Source organism: Alexandromys fortis, unplaced genomic scaffold, assembly GCF_014885135.2.
Source record: "Alexandromys fortis isolate MF-2015 unplaced genomic scaffold, M_Fortis_MF-2015_v1.1 scaffold_59, whole genome shotgun sequence".
Taxonomy (NCBI): domain Eukaryota; kingdom Metazoa; phylum Chordata; class Mammalia; order Rodentia; family Cricetidae; genus Alexandromys; species Alexandromys fortis.
This window is the reverse complement of record NW_026067943.1, coordinates 2,389,415-2,412,374: the sequence shown is the minus strand read 5'-3', so window position 1 is coordinate 2,412,374 and position 22,960 is coordinate 2,389,415. Positions and strand designations below refer to the sequence as shown.

General features: G+C 48.1%; 1 protein-coding gene across 4 annotated transcripts in view; it reads left to right on the top strand.

Moving 5' to 3' along the window:
• Srgap3 (SLIT-ROBO Rho GTPase activating protein 3) overlaps nucleotides 1-22,645 on the top strand; it is a 427,924-nt gene extending 405,279 nt beyond the window's left edge. For 2 of the 4 annotated variants that reach the window (XM_050148545.1, XM_050148544.1), the window contains exons 15-22: nucleotides 1,420-1,554; nucleotides 4,180-4,285; nucleotides 4,481-4,708; nucleotides 8,218-8,297; nucleotides 12,858-13,038; nucleotides 14,202-14,351; nucleotides 16,304-16,631; nucleotides 20,636-22,645. In XM_050148545.1, coding sequence (XP_050004502.1) covers nucleotides 1,420-1,554; nucleotides 4,180-4,285; nucleotides 4,481-4,708; nucleotides 8,218-8,297; nucleotides 12,858-13,038; nucleotides 14,202-14,351; nucleotides 16,304-16,631; nucleotides 20,636-21,049 — 1,622 coding nt within the window. In that variant the 3' untranslated portion in view covers nucleotides 21,050-22,645. Of the gene's footprint in view, nucleotides 1-1,419; nucleotides 1,555-4,179; nucleotides 4,286-4,480; nucleotides 4,709-8,217; nucleotides 8,298-12,857; nucleotides 13,039-14,201; nucleotides 14,352-16,303; nucleotides 16,632-20,635 lie in introns of those variants that run through there. The other 2 variants (XM_050148546.1, XR_007592924.1) reach the window with 2 other exon arrangements.
• The last annotated feature ends 315 nt before the right edge of the window (nucleotides 22,646-22,960 follow it).

Below are 22,960 nucleotides of genomic sequence, written 5' to 3'. Positions count from 1 at the left end.
GGAAGATTGGGATAAAGGAAGGTCGGATAGGGGAGCAGGGAAGCACATATCTTAGTTAAAAGAGCCACCTTAGTGTTGACAAGAGACTTGAACCTAGAGTGGCTCCCAGGAGCCCAAGGCGATGTCCCCAGTTAGTCCCTTGGGAAACTGAGGATAGGGAACCTGAACTGACCCTATCCTATAGCATTACTGACGAAAATTGGACCTTCTTGCTGAGAAACTTTAAATCTGGTTTTGGGGGCTGAGGGGCTGAGGGCCTGAGTTCAGATGCCCAGCATCCACATAGAAGCCAGGCATAGCAGCTCTTGATATTCTAGTGCTGGAGAGCCCAGGCAAGTGGCTATCTGGAGCTCCCTGACCAGCCAGTCTCACTGAATCAGTGAGCTCCCAGGGTAACAAGGCGAGAGCCATTACTGGAGACTGACTCCACAGGGTGTGTCATGCTGACCACAGGGACTCAGACAGGCTTAGAGACAGGCAGGGCTTCTAGTCTTACTTTGCAGGTCTCATGTTTGTTACAAAAAGGAAATACCTTTGTGGGGTGTTTAAAGAAAAAAAAAAAAGGCTACCACCTTACCCCGCTGTCTGTGTCACCACTAGCAGGGCACACATGGCATATGTGTCTCTATAGTCTTACCCAAAGTAGTCAACCTGAATCGGGTCATGAGGAAAACAAGAGAAAGCCAGAATATGAGGCAGTTCTGTCTTCTACAAGACAGAAAGGGCTACATCATCAAACACAAACTTAGCACTCAAAAAACATTGGCATTTATTTTATATTTATAAAACCAAAAAGGTGGCCGGCCTTCAAGCCAGGCACGCTGGCAGGACACCTTAAATCTCAGCATTTGGGAGCAGAAGCAGAAGGATTGTCCCAAATTCCAGGTCATTCAGGGATACATGGAGACCATGCCTCAAACAAACAAAAAGAACAACTGCCGACTACCAAATGAATTGTGGGAACTCAGAATAGCACTTGTATTTTGAAAACAAAATTCCATGACAGACCTAGTGGGTGGAGTTTGAATGTGGGCTGTGTACAGTGTTATTTTTGGAAGGATTGTATCTTTCTTAGTTTAGATAAAGTTATCACTGTTAGCTGAGAATATCCTGATTCTTAAGAGAAATGTGTTATGATGTCAAAAGTTCTCTAATCTTTGAGCCATGATGTATATAATAAAGAAAAAACTCAGGAGAGGGATGAGTAAAAGGTGATAGACATGCATGATTGGATGCTTATCTCTTTTCTGGGGATTTGAACATTTTCTAATAATAAATTCAAAGCATGCAGAGACTGAGGATCACAGGTTCTCAGGCTTGCCCCATCCTTTTCCCCTCCTATCCAGGTTGGCCAGGTCACCTCCAGTGTTGGAAAGAGATTCTCCTTCCTCACCAGCCTAAACCATTGTCTCCACACAGGTGAAGACCCCCTCGTGGATGACCAAAATGAGCGAGATATCAATTCAGTCGCTGGTGTTTTAAAGCTGTATTTCCGAGGCCTGGAAAACCCACTCTTTCCTAAGGAAAGGTTTCAAGATTTGATATCTACTATTAGTAAGTATTTTCCAGGTGGACAACCCATTGCCCCACAGGTCTTTATAGAAGTTGAGGGGCTGGCTCTTTACCCTGCCAGACACGGGAGAGGGACACTATGAGAGAAGTCTGGTCCTCAGAGTGCTCCAAGACCCAGCTGTATAGGTCTCACGATGGACTGATGGGCATGGTACATTTATGTACAACAGAGCTAAGAGAAGTATAGGGGAGCCTGGGGTCAGAGTAGACCTGGGGGGATGTGGGTAAGCCTTCCAAGAGAAGGGGACACTGGAAGACCTGGAAGGGTTGGGGACAATGGACCCCTCGGGTCAACAGTGCATGGTGCAAGAGGTTGGTACAGTTGCAAGAGAGGTAGGTCTGAACGTCTTTGAAGGACCCCACAGCTTTGTCTTTGGGTGGTAGGGATCTATGGAAGGCTTAGGGATCAGGTCAGCAGACAAGAGAAATGGTGACAGTCAACTGCCTGGGAGATCATCTTTACCCCGCTAGTCATGAGAGTGCTTGACAGATGGAGGAGATACTGGCAGTTCCTGGGATGGGAGAGAAGGAAGGCCATGCTTAAGCCCTCATGTTTTCTTTCTTTGTTCACCACGTTTCTCAGCGTTTCCGTCCTGCTCATCTTTTAAGATCTATGCCAAACTCTAAACCAAACTCTAAATCCCAGTACACAAAGACTCCATGTCACTAACTTAGCCAGTATCATTAGACCAGATCCCCATAACTCAGAACCTTGTGTAGGACAATGAGTGGATAAGGATGGAAATCCCAGCATAGATCATGACTGTGCCTGACCAAAGTCTCATGGTGAGAGGGTCTCTTCTGTTCTGTCTACAGCTCTGAGTATGGCATAGAGAATCCTTCACACATCAACCTCTTTCCAAATGCAATCGCCAAGGTCATCTTTTGAAGCTTTTGTAAACAGACTCTACCTATCGTTTAGTGGCACCCCTTGCATTTGTTGATCAGTAGCTCCCCTTCTGTGCTCTTGATTGCCAGAGTTGCAGTTACCCCCCAGTTGACTGCAGTGCGGGGTTTTGAATAGGAAATCCTAGAAATACTAAGTTTTAAGTGACCTTCATCCCATGCACTGCTCTAACTGTTCTCATTCATTGTTGACTGCTAGTACCTTCCTGTGTCTATTTTATGAGGTAAATTTTCCCAAAGGTGTGTATGCTAAAGGATATGGTTCAGATGGATTCCCTGCCTTTGGCATGTCTTAGAACATAGCCCCACCGTTACATATTTGTATGCTCTTTCCTAGTTATAACAAAGGATTGTCCATTTTTTTATAACAGAATGATAAAAGTTCTTTTTTTAAAAAAAAAAAAACAGAGAGGTGGCTCAGAGGTTAAGAGTACTGGCTGCTTTTCCAGAGGTCCTGAGTTCAATTCCTGGCAACCACTTAGTGGCTCACAACCATCTAGAATGAGATCTAGTGTCCTCATCTGACCTGCAGGCAGAACGTTGTATATATAATAACTAAATCTAAATCTAAAAAAATACAATGTAGTTAATAACCAAAGAGGGGGTACCTGGCATGGAAGACTGACAGGTGGGTTGGGAGGACTTGTAAAGAGGCAGTGGAATTTATGCATAAAATACTGACTGATATCTTACTTGGGTGAAACTTCCTCCAGCCAGGTCTTGAAGGTAAGTTAGAGGGATCAATAACCCTGTTGACATTTAAGGCAAACAACATCTCTCTGCACATGATCCACAGTCAGGGCATATGGGGGCTGCTGCCAGAATGGGCTTCCTTTAGCTATACATCCCACACAATGTCTTGTCAGGAAACAAGCATTCCAGCTTTGGCAATAACACCTCACAGAGAGGTGTGTCTCCAGATAGTTTTCAGACCCCGGGGGAGAACAGTGGCCAGGAGTTGAAGAAGGCAAGATTGTCTGTAGCTCTGCCATGTTGACTGCTGAGGAGAGCAGTGGCTTTAGGGAGCTGGGATTCTGTGAGGAAAACATCACTGACATGTGGCATGTTGGCTGGACACACATCATCAGCATCACACTGCTTGTAGTTCCAGGCTGTCAACTCCATAGGTCCTGCTCTGTCTCGCAGGCCATAATATCAGCATTTGGCTCTTTAAGGTTCACCTGAGAACCGATACTAGGTGAGATGCTTGGCATGTGCCAAGCCATCTCGTCAATAAGTCATTCAAGGAGCCTGTATTTGCACTGTCCTTTTCTGAGTGACTGTGGTGTGCCAGGCCTCTGCTGTGGCTGGTGCCTGCCACACATTACTAAACCCCCATCCCTGCCTGTGTCATCAGGACTCCAAGACTGCCAATGACAGAAACTTAAACTATCTGAGACCATACAGCAGCGTATGTCAGTCCCTCTACCAGAACACTTTAGAGCCATTGGTTTTGGATGTCACATGTCCACTCTGGGGTCCGTGTCACTCCCTTGATCCTCAGACAGGATACTCTTTCCTGGCAGTTCCTAGCTGCTCCAGAGTTTCTGCTACCCCAGTTCCAGGGACCTCTCTGTAGATTTCTCCATGGTCTTCTAGACCAGCTCAAGTCCCTGTAACTGATGGAGGAGGTGGGGTCTGGAGAGATCTGCTGCCTTGCTTTAAGGGTAACAGGCATCCTGAACCCTCTGTGCCTTACAGAACTGGAGAACCCAGCTGACAGGGTGCACCCAATCCAGCAGATCCTCATCACCCTGCCCCGCGTGGTCATCGTGGTCATGAGATACCTCTTTGCTTTCCTCAATCAGTGAGTACTGGCCCGGGGAGCCCTCCGACTGGCCTCCTGGGGGAGGGGTGTCCCAAGGCTTTTAAAAACGCTACTGTGATAAATCGGAATACAGGACCTTCCTGCATTTGTGTGGCGTCCCACTTTCCCCCACAGAAGAAAGCATGGGGGAGGATCTGCCTTTTGGGTGAACGGTGGGTACCTGCTCTCTCCTAGCCTTTCCCAGTACAGTGATGAGAACATGATGGATCCCTACAACTTGGCCATCTGCTTCGGGCCCACCCTCATGCATATCCCTGATGGGCAGGACCCTGTATCCTGCCAGGCGCATGTCAATGAAGTCATCAAAACCATCATCATCCACCATGAAGCCATCTTCCCCAGCCCACGGGAGCTAGAGGGACCCGTGTATGAAAAATGCATGGCTGGAGGGGAAGAGTACTGGTAAGGCACCCTTCCTCTTAATATGACCGTTAGCACCATCCTGTCGTTGTTAGGAACAGTCAGAAGCCTTCCAGTTTTCTCATTACACTAGGGTCCGTGCACCATACATAGTTTTCCACGCAGACTTTGCCGTAGTCCCGCGTGAGCAACAGATACATCAGCTAAGATTGTGTAAGTTGCAAGGAATAAAACACACTTTCAAATAGCTGAAGCCAAACATGCATTGACTTAACTGTGTCATCAGATGTAGCTGGGTGCAGAGGCTTGGCTGTTGTTATCAGGACCTGGCCCTTAAGTTTCCTACCCTGACCTTGCTTACTTCTGTGCTGGCTTCAGCATCTCACTTCATGGCTGTCAGAAGGCAGCCAGTGAGCACCTCCAGCTTCGTCACCCATTCTCTGCATCCCCAACAGAATAAGAGCTTCTCTTTCCCAGACATTCCTATAGGAAGTTCCCAGGAATTGTTCTGGGGGCTCCATTTGAGTCTGAGGAGCTCTCATAACGTGGTGGCTGGCCATGTGTGAGGCCTATCTCAGGAAGCAGAAGAGTGGGTGTCCCCACCATGGACCTCAATAGATGAAGTGATACCCTTGTCACCAACCTCTCCCATCCAGGAGTTCTCTCTTCCAGAGCTTCTTGTCTCAATATCCCACCTCAGGTCAGCGATCATTAGTGGTAACTCTCTAGCTGTTAGGACTCCCTGTATCAGGAGAAACAGTTAAGAGCCTTTTCGGGTCCAGGCCTGGCTGCCTTCCCCAAGCTAAGCCTGAGAGAGAGAAGATGACTTTGTGTTTAAATTGTAGTGAAAGAGTAACCACAGATAGTGCCAGCATTCCAGATGTTGCAGAAAACTACGGTGAAGGGAAGTTTTTGCGCTGAAAAAAATGACAGAGAGGCTCTGAACATAGCCCGGTGGTAGAGCATATACTTCCTGTGTGGGAGGTCCTGATTTGAGCCTCAGCACCAAAACAGAACAATAAAGATCCATGTTGGGGCTGGAGTGATGGCTCAGCAGCTGAAGGTATGAATTGTTCTTATAGTGGATCCTACTTCATTTCCCAGCACCCAGCTCACAGCTGCCTGAACTCCAGCTCCAGATGATCTGATGCCCTCTTCTGCCCTCCTCAGGCACCTGCACACACACACACACACACACACACACACACACACACACACACACACACACACATCCTCCCCACCCTCCACCCCGCATACAAATAATTATTTTAAGGTAAATGTTTAAGGAAACAGGTATGTTTACCTCAATTAAGTATCACCCAATTTGTGTATCTATTGAATGATCACACGATACCCTACAAATGTGTAATTTGTATGCTTTTTCTACCAATTATGTTTTTAATTAAGAAGGAAAATTTGGGGGAATTCAGAGAAGAGAAAATTACTAAGCATACTGCTTGAGACAAGTCAGATGTTCCAGCTGTTACATTGTCCCCAACCCAGGTCAACACAACACTACACTTAAGTCTTTCTGCCAGGTGCCTGCAGGGAACTTAGACATTTTAGTTTGGTGTTTTTGAAAGAGTCTTACTATTTAGCCAAATCTGGTATTGAACTTGTGCTCCTCCTGCCTCAGTAAGTGCTGGGTTTGTAGACTTGATCTGTCATGGCCAGTGGGAATTTGGGCTTTTGATTAAAGGATGCCTGGATGTTTCAATTGCCCCCATTCTCTAGGGTTACTAGGCAACTGCTTCAAAGAAGCCTGTCTGTCTCAGTGCACATTCTTCTCCAAACAGACATGAAGGGCCACAGGGTGTCTGGTCACAGTGGCCTCTGGTCACAGCTCTCTGTCCTAACACTGTAAAGGACCCACATGCAGCTAGAAAAGCACAGTTTCAGCATAAAGAGAAGCTAAACACACAACTTACACATGCACAATACACTCACCACTTTGACACTTTTCTTCATTTCCTATGAGACTAGAAAATTAGCAATCACATGGTCACTTTGAAAGTATTTTCAAAACTAAAAACGGAAATGAAGGTCTGAAGGTCTCAGTGTAGGGATCAAATCCATTCGTTCAGCAGTGCCCACCCCCTCCACCCAGCATCCTCTGGGGACTGGATCTTCAAGTGGCAGGGATGGTGCTTGGGGTAGAGTAGCTTCAGTGGGAGGAGTGTTAAGAGGACCAGAGGCAAGTTAGTTCAGAGGGAGCCCCTGAGCCAATCACAGGCCACCAGGAAAGGCTTCCCAAGGAGGTAAAGAAAGATCCAAGCCAGCAATCTAAACTGGGGCCAGTTCTCAGAGGACTAGGGCAAGAAAGTCTGAGGCCTGCAGCACTCAGCGGAGTGAAAAGAGTCTCGGGTTGTTGAGGGTGGGGTGTGTGACAGGGGGGTGGTGAGGTGCCAGGCTGCATAGGTCAGCTGGAGGCCGGTTCTGATGCCCTTGATTTAGATCTAATCCTGGTGGCAATGGGGAATTTTTCACAATATAGTCTCTATCTCTTTTTGTTCTTTTAAAAACAGTCTCAGGTAGCCCAGACTGGCCCCAAACTCATTATATAGCCGAAGCTCACTTGAGCTTCTGATCCTCCAGCCGTTACCTACTGAGAGCTGGAATTACAGGCATGCACTACTAGACCAGGTTCGTGTGATGCCGGAGAGAGACTGCAGGCCTTTGTACATGCTAGACACTACCAGCTGAGCTGCCTAAAGCTATTTTTTTTAATGGCATCGTAAATGTCACCTCCTATTAAAAGCCATCCAGATCATTCTATGTTGGTCCCCTCTCCTGCTCTCATCTAGGCCTGTTTTTTATAAATCATTATTTCATCTTGCAACTGTTTTATGCACTGGCCCCATTACGTGGGTTGTTTGCTCTCCCTAGAATGTGAGCAGTGAGGTCAGGGACCTGGTCCACTTGATTTCTCATTGTGTCCTTCCTACTTAACACAGTGGGATATGGTAGAACCCAGTTAATAGCTTGATGAAAACCTGGCACACACACACACACACACACACACACACACACACACACACAAGCACACTCCATGAGGAAAGCCCTGGCCTTCAGATACTTGGAGTTTCCCGCTGCCGTCTGAATCTCATTGAGCACTTAAGCATTTCAGCCACTTCGGCTACTATACTTGAGACTGTATCATCAATACTGAACTGAAGTCTGTGTAGCCCAGGGTTCTGAAAACTAAGAGGTATACCACATGTGGTGAGGGCATTCATGCTAAATCATCCCACGGTGGAAGGCAGAGGGAAAGAAAGTGTGAGAACAAGCAAGAGAGCCCCAAGGGATCAGGGCTAACGCAGTAAGTCTGCTCTCATATAACTGGCCTTGATCAACACCAGTTTCTGACAACACAGTCCTTATGGTCTAATCATCCTTGCTTAGACTGTACCTCCAAACATGGTGACATTGAGGATGATGTTTTCAATACACATCCTCAAGCCTTTGACAATCTAGTCCATTCCAGAGCTAGGGTCACTAAGGCAGTATTCAGGAAAGTCCCCAACAAGTCCTCTTCCTATGTTTGCTTGCAGTGACAGCCCACACAGTGAGCCAGGGACGATTGATGAAGTTGACCATGACAATGGCACAGAGCCTCATACCAGTGATGAAGGTGAGTAGGGGGAGGGTCTAGGCCAAAAGACCCACAGGGATCTCTCATGCTTACTCAAGACAATCACAGAGGCAGTACCCACAGCCCCACTGCTCCAGGTAGCACGGGGGCCTTTCAGCATGGACAGGGACCCAGAAAAAGGCTTAATGCATGCCTTGGGTCCCAGCGTAGGTCCACATAGAGCAGATCCTGGTAGGTGCTATACATTTACAACACACCACTCCTGGCCCATGTCATCCTCTGTGTGTCCTGCCTGGGTCAGTAAAAGTCCTCAGAGACAAGTGTCTAAGAGGAAAGTATCCCCTGTTCCTCTGCTGTTCCTGGCCCCAGCTCGAGGATCTGCTTTGCACCAGGCCTTTGCTGGGACCTGGGACCTGGTGATGAATGAGGAGATCCTCAAAAAGTTTCCGAACTCTCAGCAGACTTCAACAGATTGGAAGCAGCTCTCAAAGAACAGATTGACAGTGTGAGCTCAAAGGGACCTGCCCATGTAGGGGCACCTGAGAATTGCTTGGATAGTGTGGAAACAGAAGGTGGGGGGGGGGGGTATCTACCTGATTCCTCTCCTTCTGCCGAATGCTGGATTTCATGGAAATTGGACCACACAGATGAGCAGTCTGAGTTATATGGGCTCAGGCCTCCTTACCCACTAAGGCATAGTGGGCAGAGTCTAGGTCAGAAATCTCACAGAGGCTCTCATGCCTACTGGAGCTGGCCACAGGACTAGTCTCCACAGTCTCACAGATATTCAAGCAGCATAGCTACCCTTCAGTACATGAGGACCCATGGTGCTGAGGGGCATCACTGAAACCTTCTATCTCCTGGAAAAGCAGCAGTACATATTCTGCCTTTAGGTCTGTTGCCCATTTTAAATTTGTCTTTTTAGTATTGAGTTGTAACCGCTCTTTACATATTCTAAATATAAGTTTCTTATCTCAAATGTGATTTTCAAATGTTTTCTTCCATTATGAGACTTGTATATTGTTTTCCAAATGTTGTCCTTTGAGGCACAAAAAGTTTTAATTTTAATGGAGTTCAATTCATCCCGTTTTTATTTTATTGTTCATTGTTTTGACTATATTCATGAAAGCCCTTGTCTTGCCTTCTTTTTTGCCAGGTGTCTTATGGGGGTGAGGTGAGGGGGGAGGTGGAGGGAATGGGAGGAGGGGAGGGAGTGGGAACTGGGATTGCTGTATAAAATTTTAAAAAGATAGTTTTCTTTTTAAAAAACATAAAATAATTAAAAATTACTGTGATAAGATACTATGGCCAAGGCAACTTATAGAAGAAAGAGTTTATTTGGGGCTTACAGCATCAGAGGTCTAGAGTCTAACCATCCCCCCCCCCCCCCCCCCCCCCCCCCCCCCCCACCCCCCCCCCCCCCCCCCCCCCCCCCCCCCCCCCCCCCCCCCCCCCCCCACACACACACAAGTGATACACCTTCTCCAATAAGGCTACACCTCGTATTCCTTCCCAAACAGTTCCACTAACTGGGCACCAACTATTCAAACATAACAAACTCATGGAGGCCGTTCTCATTTCAAACCACCACACAGAGAAAGCAGCCAGTGGTTTCCTACCAGATGCATTATTACCTGTCAGAGTTTTTCTTATTTTTTAAATAAGTGTCTGTGTGTGGCTGTATTTTCATGCATATGTGTGCATGTGTACTCATGCCTGGCACACATATGCAGACTAGGAAAGGGCTGTTGAGCATCCTCCATGATCACTGCTTCTTTGAGGCAGGATCCCCAAACCCGGGTTCACATATTTTCTGCTGGACCAGAAGCTAGTAAGCCTCAGTGATCATTCCGTCTTCATTTGTCTCAGAGTTGAGATCTCAGGTGTGTTATCAGGTGCCTGACTTGTCTCACGGATGCTGGGACCTGAACCCCAGTCCTCATGATCATACAGCAAGCGCTCTTAATGGCTGGGCCATCTCTCCCACCCAGCAGTGAGGCTTTCAGATGTGCATTTATCAGGTCAAGGATGCACCCTTCTGTCCCTGTTTTTCTCAAGTGTTTTGCTAGGAAAACTTGTTAATGCTTGCCAAATGCTTTTCTTCATCTTTTGCGATGATCATGTCAATTTTTCTTTTTATTTTATTGACAAGAATTGTTAAATTTTAGATGTTAAACCAATTTTACATTCCTGGGATAAACTCTTCTCAGGTATGGAGAATAATTCCTTTTACATATTTCTGCATACAGTTTGCTAATATTTTGTAGAGAAAAATTTCATCCATATTCATAAGAGATATCAGCCTGCGGTTTTCTGGTAATATATTCCAGGTTTTGTGTTAGATAATACTTGCCTCATGAAATGGGTCGCCAACTGTTTCCCTGTCTTGTGGTTTTTGGAAGATGTGGTGAATAATTATTGTTGTTTAAATGTTTGGTGGAATTCAGCAGTGAAGCCTCACGGGGCTGGGCATTTCTTTCTGAGTAGGTGCTTTGGTAGTTAGTTCGTGTTCTCAGGGACTCATTCAGGTTTTCTATTTCTTTTTATAAAATGTATTATTAGCACATGTGCATGTGCATGCATGCTGGGCAGGCACATGCATGGTGTGGCATGCATCTAGAAGTCAGAGGACAACCTTCTCCTTCATCTTGTTGAGACCTCATAGTTTCTCTTGTTTCTGCCACTGCATGCTACAGGCTATCAGGCCTGTGAACTTCTGGGTGATACCTATGTCTGCCCTTTCCATCTTACCACAAGAGTGCTGGGTTACAGATGTGGACCACTGGATCCAGCTTTTTCTCCCCCTACATTGTTTAATAAGGTTATTAGACTTGTATAGCAAGCACTTTTACCCATGAGCCATCTTCCTGACCCCAGGTATTGGTTTTTTTGGTTTTTCCATTTGTTTGTTGAGGAAGGGGTGGTTATATCATGACTTATGTCTGTGAGGTTGAAGAACAGCATGCAGGAGTTGGTTCTCTCCTTTCATATAGGACTCAGGGATCAAACATGTTGTTGGGCTTGGTGACCAAGCACTCTTTCCTGTTGAGTCCTCTCGCTGGCCCCAAATATTCTGTTTCTCAAGTCAGTTTCAGGAGTCTACATTTTTTAAAGGAATGTGCCCATTTTATTCTACTTAATCTAATTTGTTGACATATAATCGTTGGTAATATTTCTTTATGATACCCTTTTTCCGCCAAGTAATGACATTAATGTTCCTTGTCCAATCCTGATTTTGCATTTTATTAATGTGATTTTTCTCTCTTGTTTTCTTAGTTTATTTAGCCAAACATTGGTTAATTTGATTGATCTTTTTCAAAGAAGCAGCTTGGACCTTGTCTGTGTTCCTAGTCTCTGTCTCATTTAGTTCTACTCTAATCTGTATTACTCCCCGCCCCTTCTTGCCTTATCTTTAGTTTGCACTTTTTTTTTTCAAGACAGGATTTCTCTGTGTAATAGTTGTCCTGGAACTTGCTTTGTAGGCCAGGCTGGCCTCGAACTCACTGAGATCTATCTGCCTCTGCCCTCCCAAGTGTTGGGATTAAAGACATGCTCCACCACCACCCCGCTTAGTTTGCACTTCTAATGTCTTTAATTTTTTATATTTTAATTATGTTTAGTTTATGTGTATGAGGTTTTGCTTACATGTATGCTTGTGTGCCATGTTCATGCAGTGCCCTTGGAGGTCAGAAGAGGGTGATAGATCATTTGGAGTCTGAGCTGAGTTTAGGTGCTGGGAATTGAACCCAGGTCCTCTGGAAGAGCATCCTGCTCTTAACCACTGAGCCATCTCTTTAGCCCCTGCACTTCCTGTTTTTTAAGGTGAAGGCAGAAGTTACTGATTTAGAATTTTCCTTAGCACTGTCATCTACATCTCTAAATTTCCACCCGAGCCATAGCTGCAACCATGAGTTTTGGTTGTGCTGTGTCCTTATTTCCATTCACCATTTGTAAGTTGAAGAGCCCCTAAAAGCATTGTGAGTGGATAGAAATGAAAAGCTAGTCCTACAGGCAGTACGTGATACTTCTGTGTAAGTGGACAGGAGAAAAAGGGGCTCATGGGTGGGGGTAGGATGTATGCTGAGGTGTAGAAGGAAAAGGAATTTCCTCAAACACATGCGTAGCTCAGGCTAGCCTCCCTCTCCTGTTATCCTGCGTCCACCTCCCAAGTGCTTAGATTACAGGTATGCATTACTACGCTTAGCTAAACTGGTTTCCATAATCATGCAATGGAAAACATGGATCTGGCATGCCAGCTCCCTGCGGACGTTTTATATTTGTTTATTTATTTGATTTTTTTTATGAGATAGGTTATTGCTGTATAACCCAGGTTGGTTACAAACTCTTAGTCCTCCTAGAACCCTGAGAGTCCAGGTCTGCACCACTGAGCCTGGTACCCATTGGACATTCTGAGAAGTTACATGGATTGCCTAAGACTGACAGTGGGGAGGAGTCTGAACCTAGAGGGCTGGTCCCAAGCCCCAGACCACCTGTGCTTATCAAGCCTGCTGCCCATCTTCTTCACGGAAGCCCAGGCTGTCTGAGTCTTGGGCCACCCCTCCCACCTCACAGATGCTCTGTCTCTTGATTTTCTTTCAGAAGTGGAGCAGATCGAGGCCATCGCCAAGTTTGACTATGTGGGGCGGTCCCCTCGTGAGCTGTCCTTCAAAAAAGGGGCCTCATTGCTCCTGTACCACCGTGCCTCAGAGGACTGGTGGGAGGGCCGTCACAATGGTGTGGATGGACTCATCCCTCATCAGTACATAGTTGTACAGGACATGTGAGTGAGAACTGGGGCCTTCTGTGAAGAGTGAGGTAATAGATTAGTGATGTCTGGAATGGGCAGTAGAAGGGGAATACTGGGTTATATGCTGGCACTTTGTTCTCCTGGGATCAATATCAAATCTTGATGATCTCTAAGAATTTTTTTTTATCTAAGTTCCCCTGAGTGCAAATCCACAAAAGAAATATGCACATTGTTCATCCTTTAGGCTGCCATCCAGACCCATGAGCCATAACCAGGGCTCTCACCATCCACCACGGTCACTAGCATCCCATAGTCTTTTCATATCCCTCCACTATCCTGAGCTGTCCCTGTAGCCAGCAATTAGCTCACCACCCCTTAATGCTCACAGCCCTCCATTCCAGATGTGACCTTCTCAGGGAGTGGAGAAATGCAAGCATCCCATTTTCCTTTAACCAGGTGTCATTTTTAATGATTTAAGGAGTTAAAAACACCACATACCCCAACTATCTGGCACTGTCAGAAAGTTAAAGAAGTTGGGACTGTGTAAGGTCCTTCCTAGGCTCTCATTCCCTTCCAGCTTGGATTGGCTCAGTGGAGCTGACCTATCCTGGAAGCAGCCGTGGAGCTAAACTGCACAGGAGGGGAACCCCAAGCCTATGTTGTGATGCAGGGTTCTGAGCGTGAACAAAGGCCAAGGCCAAGCAAATGAGAAAGGGGATGCTGTAATAGAGGGCCACCTCCCAAGTATCCTGGACCCCAGATAGGGAGGTACGGGGATGGAGGTAGCTCTTCCCCCCTTGCTTGACTCTGAACCACTTTGCATGAAGCCATAGGAAACTCAGCATATAGCACCCTGTGCTAGGAGACTCAGCACTCAGCACCCTGTGCTCAGCTTGTAGACTCCAATACCCATTTCTTCACCTTGTCTCCATCATTGAGAGGGTCTTGGAGAGAGGACAAGGTAGAAAATGGGGAAAGAAACAGTGGAACGGGGGTGGAATCCAAAGGAGCCACCCATGAAAGAGCCTGGCTGTGGGAGCATGTGGTAGGCATGCGTGGACAGAAGGTGCTCAGTCTGGGCTGCTGGTACAGGCAACCATAGGTGTGTGCAGACAGCTTTGGAGGAGCTCTGGGCATCCTGGGCCTTCCTGCAGAGGATGGGGACCACCTCCAATTCACGCCTCTCTTCTCCGCAGGGACGATGCCTTCTCCGACAGCCTGAGTCAAAAGGCTGACAGCGAGGCCAGCAGTGGACCACTGCTGGATGACAAGGCCTCCTCCAAGAATGACCTCCAGTCCCCCACAGAGCACATCTCTGATTACGGCTTTGGGGGGGTGATGGGCCGGTAGGAAATGCGGGTTCATTTTTGTCCCACTAGCGCCACATTTGTCTGCGTGTGTGTGAATTGGGGAAAGCAAGAGGGTAGGAAGGGGAGGAGGAGACTCCTACAGCTCCTTGATTCTGCAAGCCATGACCCTGAGTACAGCTGGGTGGGCTGGCTGGGATGGCCCAAGGATTCCAGGTGTGAACTGACCCAGCTTTGGTGTGTAGGGGGTGTGAAGGAAGAGGAAGACCTATCCTGGCACTGCAGAGCTTCTTATTTTAAATAATAATCATAGCCCAGCCTGTTTTAAAATTTTAATATGATAATGAGAGAGAGACATGCATGAGAGAAAAACTGGCGAGTGCTTTTCCTTCTCTCTCCAGCTCCTGCACCTCTTCCTAGCTGTCTGTTGTTACACAATATTTTGAAAATGTAAAGCTCCCACAGTCCCCCCCCCCCATCCCCGAAACACACCACTTAAACAGAGAGTTCACACCTTCATCTGTGAAAGTTGATACCCGACTCCACCTACCTGCTTGGTGGGAGGAGATATGCCAGTTTCTCCACTGAGCCTGGGCTGTGTCACGTGACCGATATGCCAACAAGGAGCTGTGCAAGTCACCCAGGGAACAGGAAGAGAGAAAAAGCTGACAGCCTCTCTCTGCTTCACCCCACACCCCTTGTCCTCTTAGAACGTCAAAGTCTGTGCCCCATCTACCTTCTGCAGCAGGAGGGTCATGTGATCAACTCAGTCTTTGCAGAGAGAGAGAGAGAGAGCAAGAGACTCCTGTGGCAGCATAAATGTGGCCATTAAGAATTTATTTTAGTTGAGGTCCTGAGGCCTCTTTTTAGTGATGTTTGCTCAATTCAGCTTCGAGCACTGCAAGATGATAGGAACCACGGGTGGAGAAGCCGAAGGCTGGGTCCATAGATGAGGATGGTATGGTCCCAGTTCCTAAGAGGACCATACCATCTCCTGCCTCTCTCCTCCTCACCTTCTTCCCTCTATCAGCCTTTCTCCTTTCTTTCTCAAAACCTTTCCCTCCCCAACACCTATGCTTTGGTCCTACTGGGGCACCCGCAGGCTTGCTTAGCTTTGCTGGGGCGGAGGGTTTGAATTGTCACTAATCCAATGGAACTTGGCCCATATCCAGCCTCTGTCCCTCCCTACCCTCATCCACATCCAGCCTTCCCTCCCCTCACGAAGGTCTCTGTACCTTGGGTGACCTCCGTAGGACACGCAGTCTAAGTTATTTTCAACCCCACCCCCATTTGGGCAGATGAGGGATAGTCCGTCAATGTATTCACAGAAGGGAAAGGGAGAGAATACAGGAAAGCTCGTGGCAGACATGGGTCAAAGACTTGTCCTACTGATTGTCACTCGTACCCTTTTATACCAGTAGAACCCCGGAGGTGGATAAAGTACCCATAGGCACAGGTGGAGGTGTGTTCACTCTCTAGTGACTTACTTCCCAAGATCTGGGAAAGCTGTATAGGTAGCCTTGCTCTTGGGAGTTTGGTGGGTGACAGTGGTGAGCAGGTGTTTCGTTCCCAGGGATCCCCTCCTGTACTTAATGTGGCCTTTGGGTACAGTCAAGCCTCATTGTTTCAAACCAGCTAGAGTCTGAAAGGCTTCAGACTATATATATACATGACCACAGCTAGCCACAGCATTTCCATTTTGGAATCTTAATGCCAGGACCTGACTTAAATTTTGGTTTGCAGTGCAGCTAGCCTGGCTCCAAGTCTCAGCTCTCCTCCCTGGGCCAAGTTACTCTTCCCCTTTAGGGCATGTGTCACAGGTCTGAGCTGGCCCTTTTATCGCCAAATTGTGTGGTCGGGCTGAATGAGGCTTCACTGTGCTAGCTGCTCTAGATTAGCTTGTAGCTATGGCTTGGGGGTTGGCTGGCCCATTCTGAGACTGGCTAGGGTTGACTTCTGCCCCATGCTCCCTGCCCCTGGCTCCTTTGCAGAGTGCGGCTACGGTCTGACGGAGCGGCCATCCCCAGGCGCCGAAGCGGGGGCGACACACACAGCCCACCCCGGGGCTTGGGTCCCAGCATAGACACGCCACCCCGAGCTGCTGCCTGCCCCAGCAGCCCCCACAAAATCCCCCTCAGCCGTGGGCGGATTGAGAGCCCTGAGAAGAGGAGGATGGCGACATTCGGGAGCGCCGGCAGCATCAACTACCCTGACAAGAAGGCACTGGCAGAAGGGCTCTCCATGAGGTCAACTTGCGGCTCTACCCGGCACAGCAGCCTAGGGGACCACAAGTCCCTGGAGGCTGAGGCCCTGGCAGAAGTAAGGGCTCCACAGAAAGCAGTTAGGCCAGTTAGACACTCAGTGGGACAGAGGGTGGGAACTGCTGAGAGGGCAACCGTAGTGGCTTTGGTTGAACTTGAGACTGAGCCAAACAGCCAGACAGTGAATTGACTTCCTTTCCAAGCCACTAGCAAGAGCTCCTATAAGGACTGGAAGACCCACGCTCCCTCCACCCAGTGTCCAGGTAGAAGAGAGGGTAGCCAGATTATGAGGCTGCGGCAATGGCAGCAACCTCTCCACAAGATGCTAAGACTGAATTCATGTATCCACCAATGCATGCATGCATCCATCTTTCATTTATTGCCCTGTTCATTTATTGATGAGTCTTGATTGAGCATCTGTTGTATGACATTCACCAGACACAGTGGAGTGCAGTGGAGACCTGATGTGCTTCGGTCCTGCCCACATGAGCTTATAGTTAAGAAGAACTGCCAACCCAACACGGCAGCTGGGCTGCGTGTCTTTAATGAGCAGGGGAGGGTATATCATACTTTGAAAGTCATTCCCTGGAAGGGTATGACACAAGACCCAAGATGGACAGGACTAAATAGCTGAGGACAATGAAAGAATATTCCAGGCTCTTCTGGAGTGTTTTCTGTTTGGATGATTTTCAGGGGGATTGACCAGATGAACAGAATCAGTTTGTTTACCAGTTCATATCACTGGTCGGGCCTGTTTTTTACATCATATTCCCAGAAATTTCCCTTTTTATTCTCTTAGCTGTAGTTTTGAGCAAGGGTCCATTATGCACCTCCCTCAATGTTGACTATTATCAATGAGATAATAGTCAGGGACTGTAAGAGATAACAGTCAGAGACTAGCAGATCCTGCGGGCTGCGGGGAATCTGTTGTGCTGACAGCCTTTTTGAATACCCTTTAGAAGGGGATGCAGTGAGCACGTACGCTTTTGAGCATGTCCTTACGAGACTCTAGGGAAGCTCCTCAGAGAACACCCTGGCTGGAAGCAATGCACCAGCATCTAGAACTCCACACATGGCGTTTACCTCATATCCCAGTGCCCATTTCCAGGGAATCCTTGGGGTTGATACCTTGGCATGGATCAAGCAAAGGAGATAGCCAACCTGGCCTTCCATCCTTGAAGGCTATATCCTCTTGAGAACCATCACCCTAGTACCCATCATCTTCCAAAGATTGCTATCACAGCAAGGCAGGGGTTTCCTAAAGCTGGCTCAGGGTCCTTTACATGGACAATCAAACACAGTCAGGGGCACTGTGCCTAATGCACCAAAGACTACTACACAATGCCGGTGGAGTGAGTGGAGGCAGAGCATCAGGTATGCTATGGTACTCACCAAGTAGAAAGACATACTGACAGACTTTTTAGAACCTTGAAATAGTTTGCTGTGCATTGTGGATCTCTAGCAAGAACAGGGTATATTGTATCTCCAGACGTCTGCAGTTTTTCTCTGAGGAGCATTTTGTTAGCCTAACCCAGCAAATACACTATCGGTGCTGTGGGTATACTCGCCCTCTCTAGCTGGACAGTGCTTTCCATGGGCTGAAGTGAAACTGATGCTCGTGGAAAACAGTCATGAGGACACTGGACAGCTGCCCACTTGCTCAGCTTCATCTCTAAGGAGCTCTTGACTTTGTTGGAGCCAAACGGGAGGTGATGTAGAGAACCCCAAATAGTAAACGGAGTCATCCTAGATTCTTGGTCTTCCAAATACCCTGAACAAAGTAGATTTGAAGCCCAGGTAAAGAGGCTGTTTTGGAAATCTGCAATACTGTCATCCGAAGTGGGGGAGGAGGTGAAAATGAGTTCCTTCCCAACTGTGTCCCAGTCCCCACTGCCTCTCTGCGGCTTCACCTGGCAGACTTACGCATCCCTCATCGGACTAATGCAAGGCTGCAGTCTAAACCCCTGAAGCCCACCTTTCTCTGAGCTTTTTCTGTCTTTCCCATTCACGCTCTACCAGGGATGGGGAGATGAGAAAATGACATTTTAGTTATTGACAGTTTTACTTTTCAGATCCCATTGTATTGGAGCAGATGTTGGGGGTGGGTTGTGGGGATAATAGGAGACTAAGTTCCAGAACAGTGGTGGAGGCTCTGGTGACCCTGCAAGTATGTATACAGTAGACAGGTAGGAGAGCTCTTCCTGCAGGGTTCCCCACAACTGAGCCTATGAATAAAGATTCTCCAGAAGGGCCCCTTTTTAAAGCTGCCACACAGTGGGCAAAGTGGTAAACATGATGGAGAAACGTAAAAGCGGGTGTTAGTCATGAGCAGGATGCAGAAAGCAAATGGGATAGACTGGGTAGTGAGGTGAGCAAGAGGCTGGTTGGGGATATGCCCTGGGCACATTGGAGTCTGGTAGGAAGGAGGCTGCCTGCAGATCCAGAAAGGACAGGATGAAGACTCCGATGGTAGCTCCAGGCTGCAGCCCCATCTGTCTCCTCAGGCCCATGCATTTCTTTCAGGGCTGGCCTCAAACTGCTGAAGAGCGAGCATCCCTTAGTAGCCAACATTGCTCAGATTGGGCATGGCACCTGCAAGTGAAGGTTTAAGCCAGCTCCCCCGTTGGGCCCTCCATGGGTTCTGGGTCAGATCAGCCTGAGCAGCCACTCTCACATCCACTGGGTGTAGAGACAGCTTTTTAAAAGCCCGACGAAGAAGGGCTCTTGCGCTCTGAGGAGTTGGGTGGCCACCATCTGGCCATTTGCAGAGAGTCGTGTTCATCCTCTCACCGTATCTTCCCAGCAAATGTGGGCTTTCCACAGATGGATGCAGTGCAGTTCAGAGTGGCTGCTGCTCTCCCAGCTTGTAGGTCAGTGCTTTCTTCCAGCCCCAGCCCTGCCCTGGATTGGCTTAGAAGGATGCAGGCTGGCCTGGAGTGCCTCCCATCTGTTACCTGAAGTCTTCTCTTCCTGATGAGCCTGCAGATACAATGATGCCCTATGTGCCATTTAAACTTTCCTCACTTTTAAAACAAGAAATGAGCCTCTTAGGTCACAACGCTGAGAGCAAAGCGGTCTTCCTGTCATACTAGGGTGCACTCCTCATGCATTTCCCTGTGGGTAAGGATTTCTTTCTTTTCATTCTAAAAACTGACCACAGCTACCCAGTTCTATAGGGTAGAGTGTGAAGTCCCGCAATATCTGTATTGTTAAAATGAAGGACTTCCAGTTTTTTTTCATTTGATTTCATGTATGGATGTTTTGCCTGTGTGCATATGCGTACCACATCTGTGCAGTGCCTACGGAGGCAGACAAGGGTGACAGATCCCTGGGAGGTACTGGAGGTACAACCTGTTACAAAGCCACTGTGTGGGTGCTGGGAATCGAACCTGGGTCCTTTGGAAAAGCAGCCAGTGCGCTTAACCACCAACCCATCTCTCTACCCCTAAAATGAAGGCCTTTTAAGAAAAAAAAAAAAAAAAAACAATGGCAAAGGCAGAGATTTTGGAGCCAGACTCCTGACTTGGACTGGGTTGATTATTTAGCTGGGTGACCCTGTCTGGTCTGAGTTTCAATTTCTATATGTGAGATATGTACTCACATCGCATATAACAGTTGTCCCTACTTTATCAATACATTATTAAAAACTTTGGATATTAAAAACTTCAGCATGAAGTATCATTGCTATGGGGACCATTACTACTGTTTTTGAGTGCCAGGTGCCATGCCAATCTCTTTGCATGGATATGATCGCTTTATACATTCGTCAACCCTCCAAGGTAAGTGTTATAATTGTCAGCAATTTACCAGTGAGAATTCTCAGGCTCAGAGAGGTACCTGCCATTCCATAGCAAGAGTCAGGTTTTGAACAAATGTCTGTCTGCCTGCCATAGCCTGACCAACCTTTATGAAGGCAACTTCTTACGCAAGACAGGTACAGGGGATGCCCATGTTGATTCCCTGCGTTGGTTACAATATACCCTCAGGGTCTGGCCTCCCACAGGGAAATGGGAAAACATTCTCGGGAAGGTCTGTGTTGACCAGAGCCTTCTCTGTCCCCAGGACATCGAGAAGACCATGAGCACAGCTTTACACGAGTTACGGGAACTCGAGAGACAGAACACCGTCAAGCAGGCGCCAGATGTGGTGCTGGACACCCTGGAGCCCCTGAAGAATCCACCAGGCCCCATCAGCTCAGAGCCTGCCAGCCCCCTGCACACCATTGTCATCCGAGACCCCGACGCCGCCATGCGCCGCAGCAGCAGCTCCTCCACTGAGATGATGACCACCTTCAAGCCTGCCCTGTCGGCTCGCTTGGCTGGTGCCCAGCTGCGCCCACCCCCGATGCGCCCAGTCAGACCCGTGGTCCAGCACCGCTCCTCCAGTAGCAGCAGCTCGGGCGTCGGCAGCCCGGCTGTGACACCCACCGAGAAGATGTTCCCCAATAGCTCCTCGGACAAGTCTGGCACTATGTGACCTGCAGGACCGGTGTCACCGCCGTGGCCTACTGCAGCACACCGTGGCCTAGGGTGGCCTCGGTGGCTTCCACTTGCTTCCCAGGGATCTCCTGGCCATAGAGGGCAGATCCTGCAGGTCAGCCTGGGAGGGTGTGTGTCTGTGGAGAGCAGAGGCCCAGGCGTTAGCTGTACCTCCTACTCAGCCATGTGAATGCCACAGACCTCTTGTGGGCAAATAGACATGCCAAGGTGTGCTGGAGCAAGATCAGTCCCAGGGACCGTGTTTCCTAAGACTGAGGCAGATGCTTACCAGCTTCTCATATTGTCACTGGAAAATTACTCTCTCGATATTCTCTACATACGTATATATGTGTGTGTATATAAATACGTGCATATATACGCATATGTGTACGTATGTGTCTGTAGGTGTGTGTGTATATATATTTATGCATCTATATACATATACTAGAGAGCTGGACATACACACATGCTAACTGTATATAGACGCTCCTTTTTTTTTTCTTTTTATGAAACTTAGATTTACCTCAGACCCATGCCACCAAACATCTCCCACTGTTATTCGGTGGGATTTGCAGGGACTTCTCTGGGAGAACTTAGAGGCCCCACAGGAACTGCGAACGAAGCAATATACCACTAACCTGCAGAGACACAAAACCAGAAACAGTCTCCGGCTGTCTCCAGAAGTCGTGGCCTTCCAGAACAGTCTGCCCCTCAAGGAAGGATGGGGCAGGCAGTACCCCCAAGCAGGCTGCTCCTAAAGGTGGGGAATCCTTCATAGAAAACCCTTCATCCACCCCCACAGAACCCTGCCCTGCCACCCAGAGGCCAAAGGTCAACTGTGTACCCCAAAAGGCACAGGGGAGGTTGGTGTGAAGACCCTTGGGTTTGTACGCAGAGTCGGGATGGTGAGATGCTATGCCCCATCATAACACAGCATTACCTGTGGGTAGGGGAAAAAGACAACAAAACCCCCCACAAAAACCCAAACAGTGATATGGAGTATTTCAACCCCTAGCCATGCTGTAGGGATAAATCAGTGGTGACTATAGAAGTTTACTTCTCTCATCTTCAAAATATTTCATGTTTCTCTTTTTCTCTTTCTACTAATCATGCTATGTCAGATTTGAGACTGAATGGGCAAGGAGGTGTTGACTCACGCCATTTCTTTTGAAAGTAGGCCACAGCACGCTGTGCTTCCCCACCAGAGCCTCCAGTGCCCAGTCAGCCCTCGGCTCCGCCCTATGAGGGCTGTGCTAGGAAACACCATAGGCCAAGAGTTTATGAAAACAGTAGTGCTCTCCACCCGCCCTCCCTTCTCCTCCTCCCCCTCCGCGTCTTCTAAAGCAGTTCATGTAGACAAAACCTGGTGGTAGAAAGAAGGTACGTGATTCTGCAGTAGGAAAGAAGCCTTCTGTGTGGCTCTTTTGGTTCCATTTACCTGCACTTTTGCTGTAAATTTCCACTTTCCAGATAGTTCCAGGTTTCCTGGATAATGCATCACATGCAAATCTAGTCCTGATGGGACCATTTCTACTCTCCCTCCTCATGCCAGACCCACACGCACGCATGCGCGCGCGCGCGCGCGCGCGCACACACACACACACACACACACACAAGCACGCACACACACGCACACGCACGCACACGCACGCACACGCACACAGACCCCTCCTGGCTGGCTCTCTGCCTTCCTCTTGAGTTTTACAGTACAAAACCCAAAATTTGGGCCACAGCTTCCACCAGATAGGTGCTGTGTGACTCTTGGATACGGCACTCCTGTCAACTACAGACACTTTGAAATGCCACCCTTGGCATTTCTTTCCATTGGGCTTGTTTCCACCATCTCTTGGGTCCTCTATTAAAAGGCAACTTGCCCCCTTCCTCAGGAAGGGACCTAATGAGTCACTGG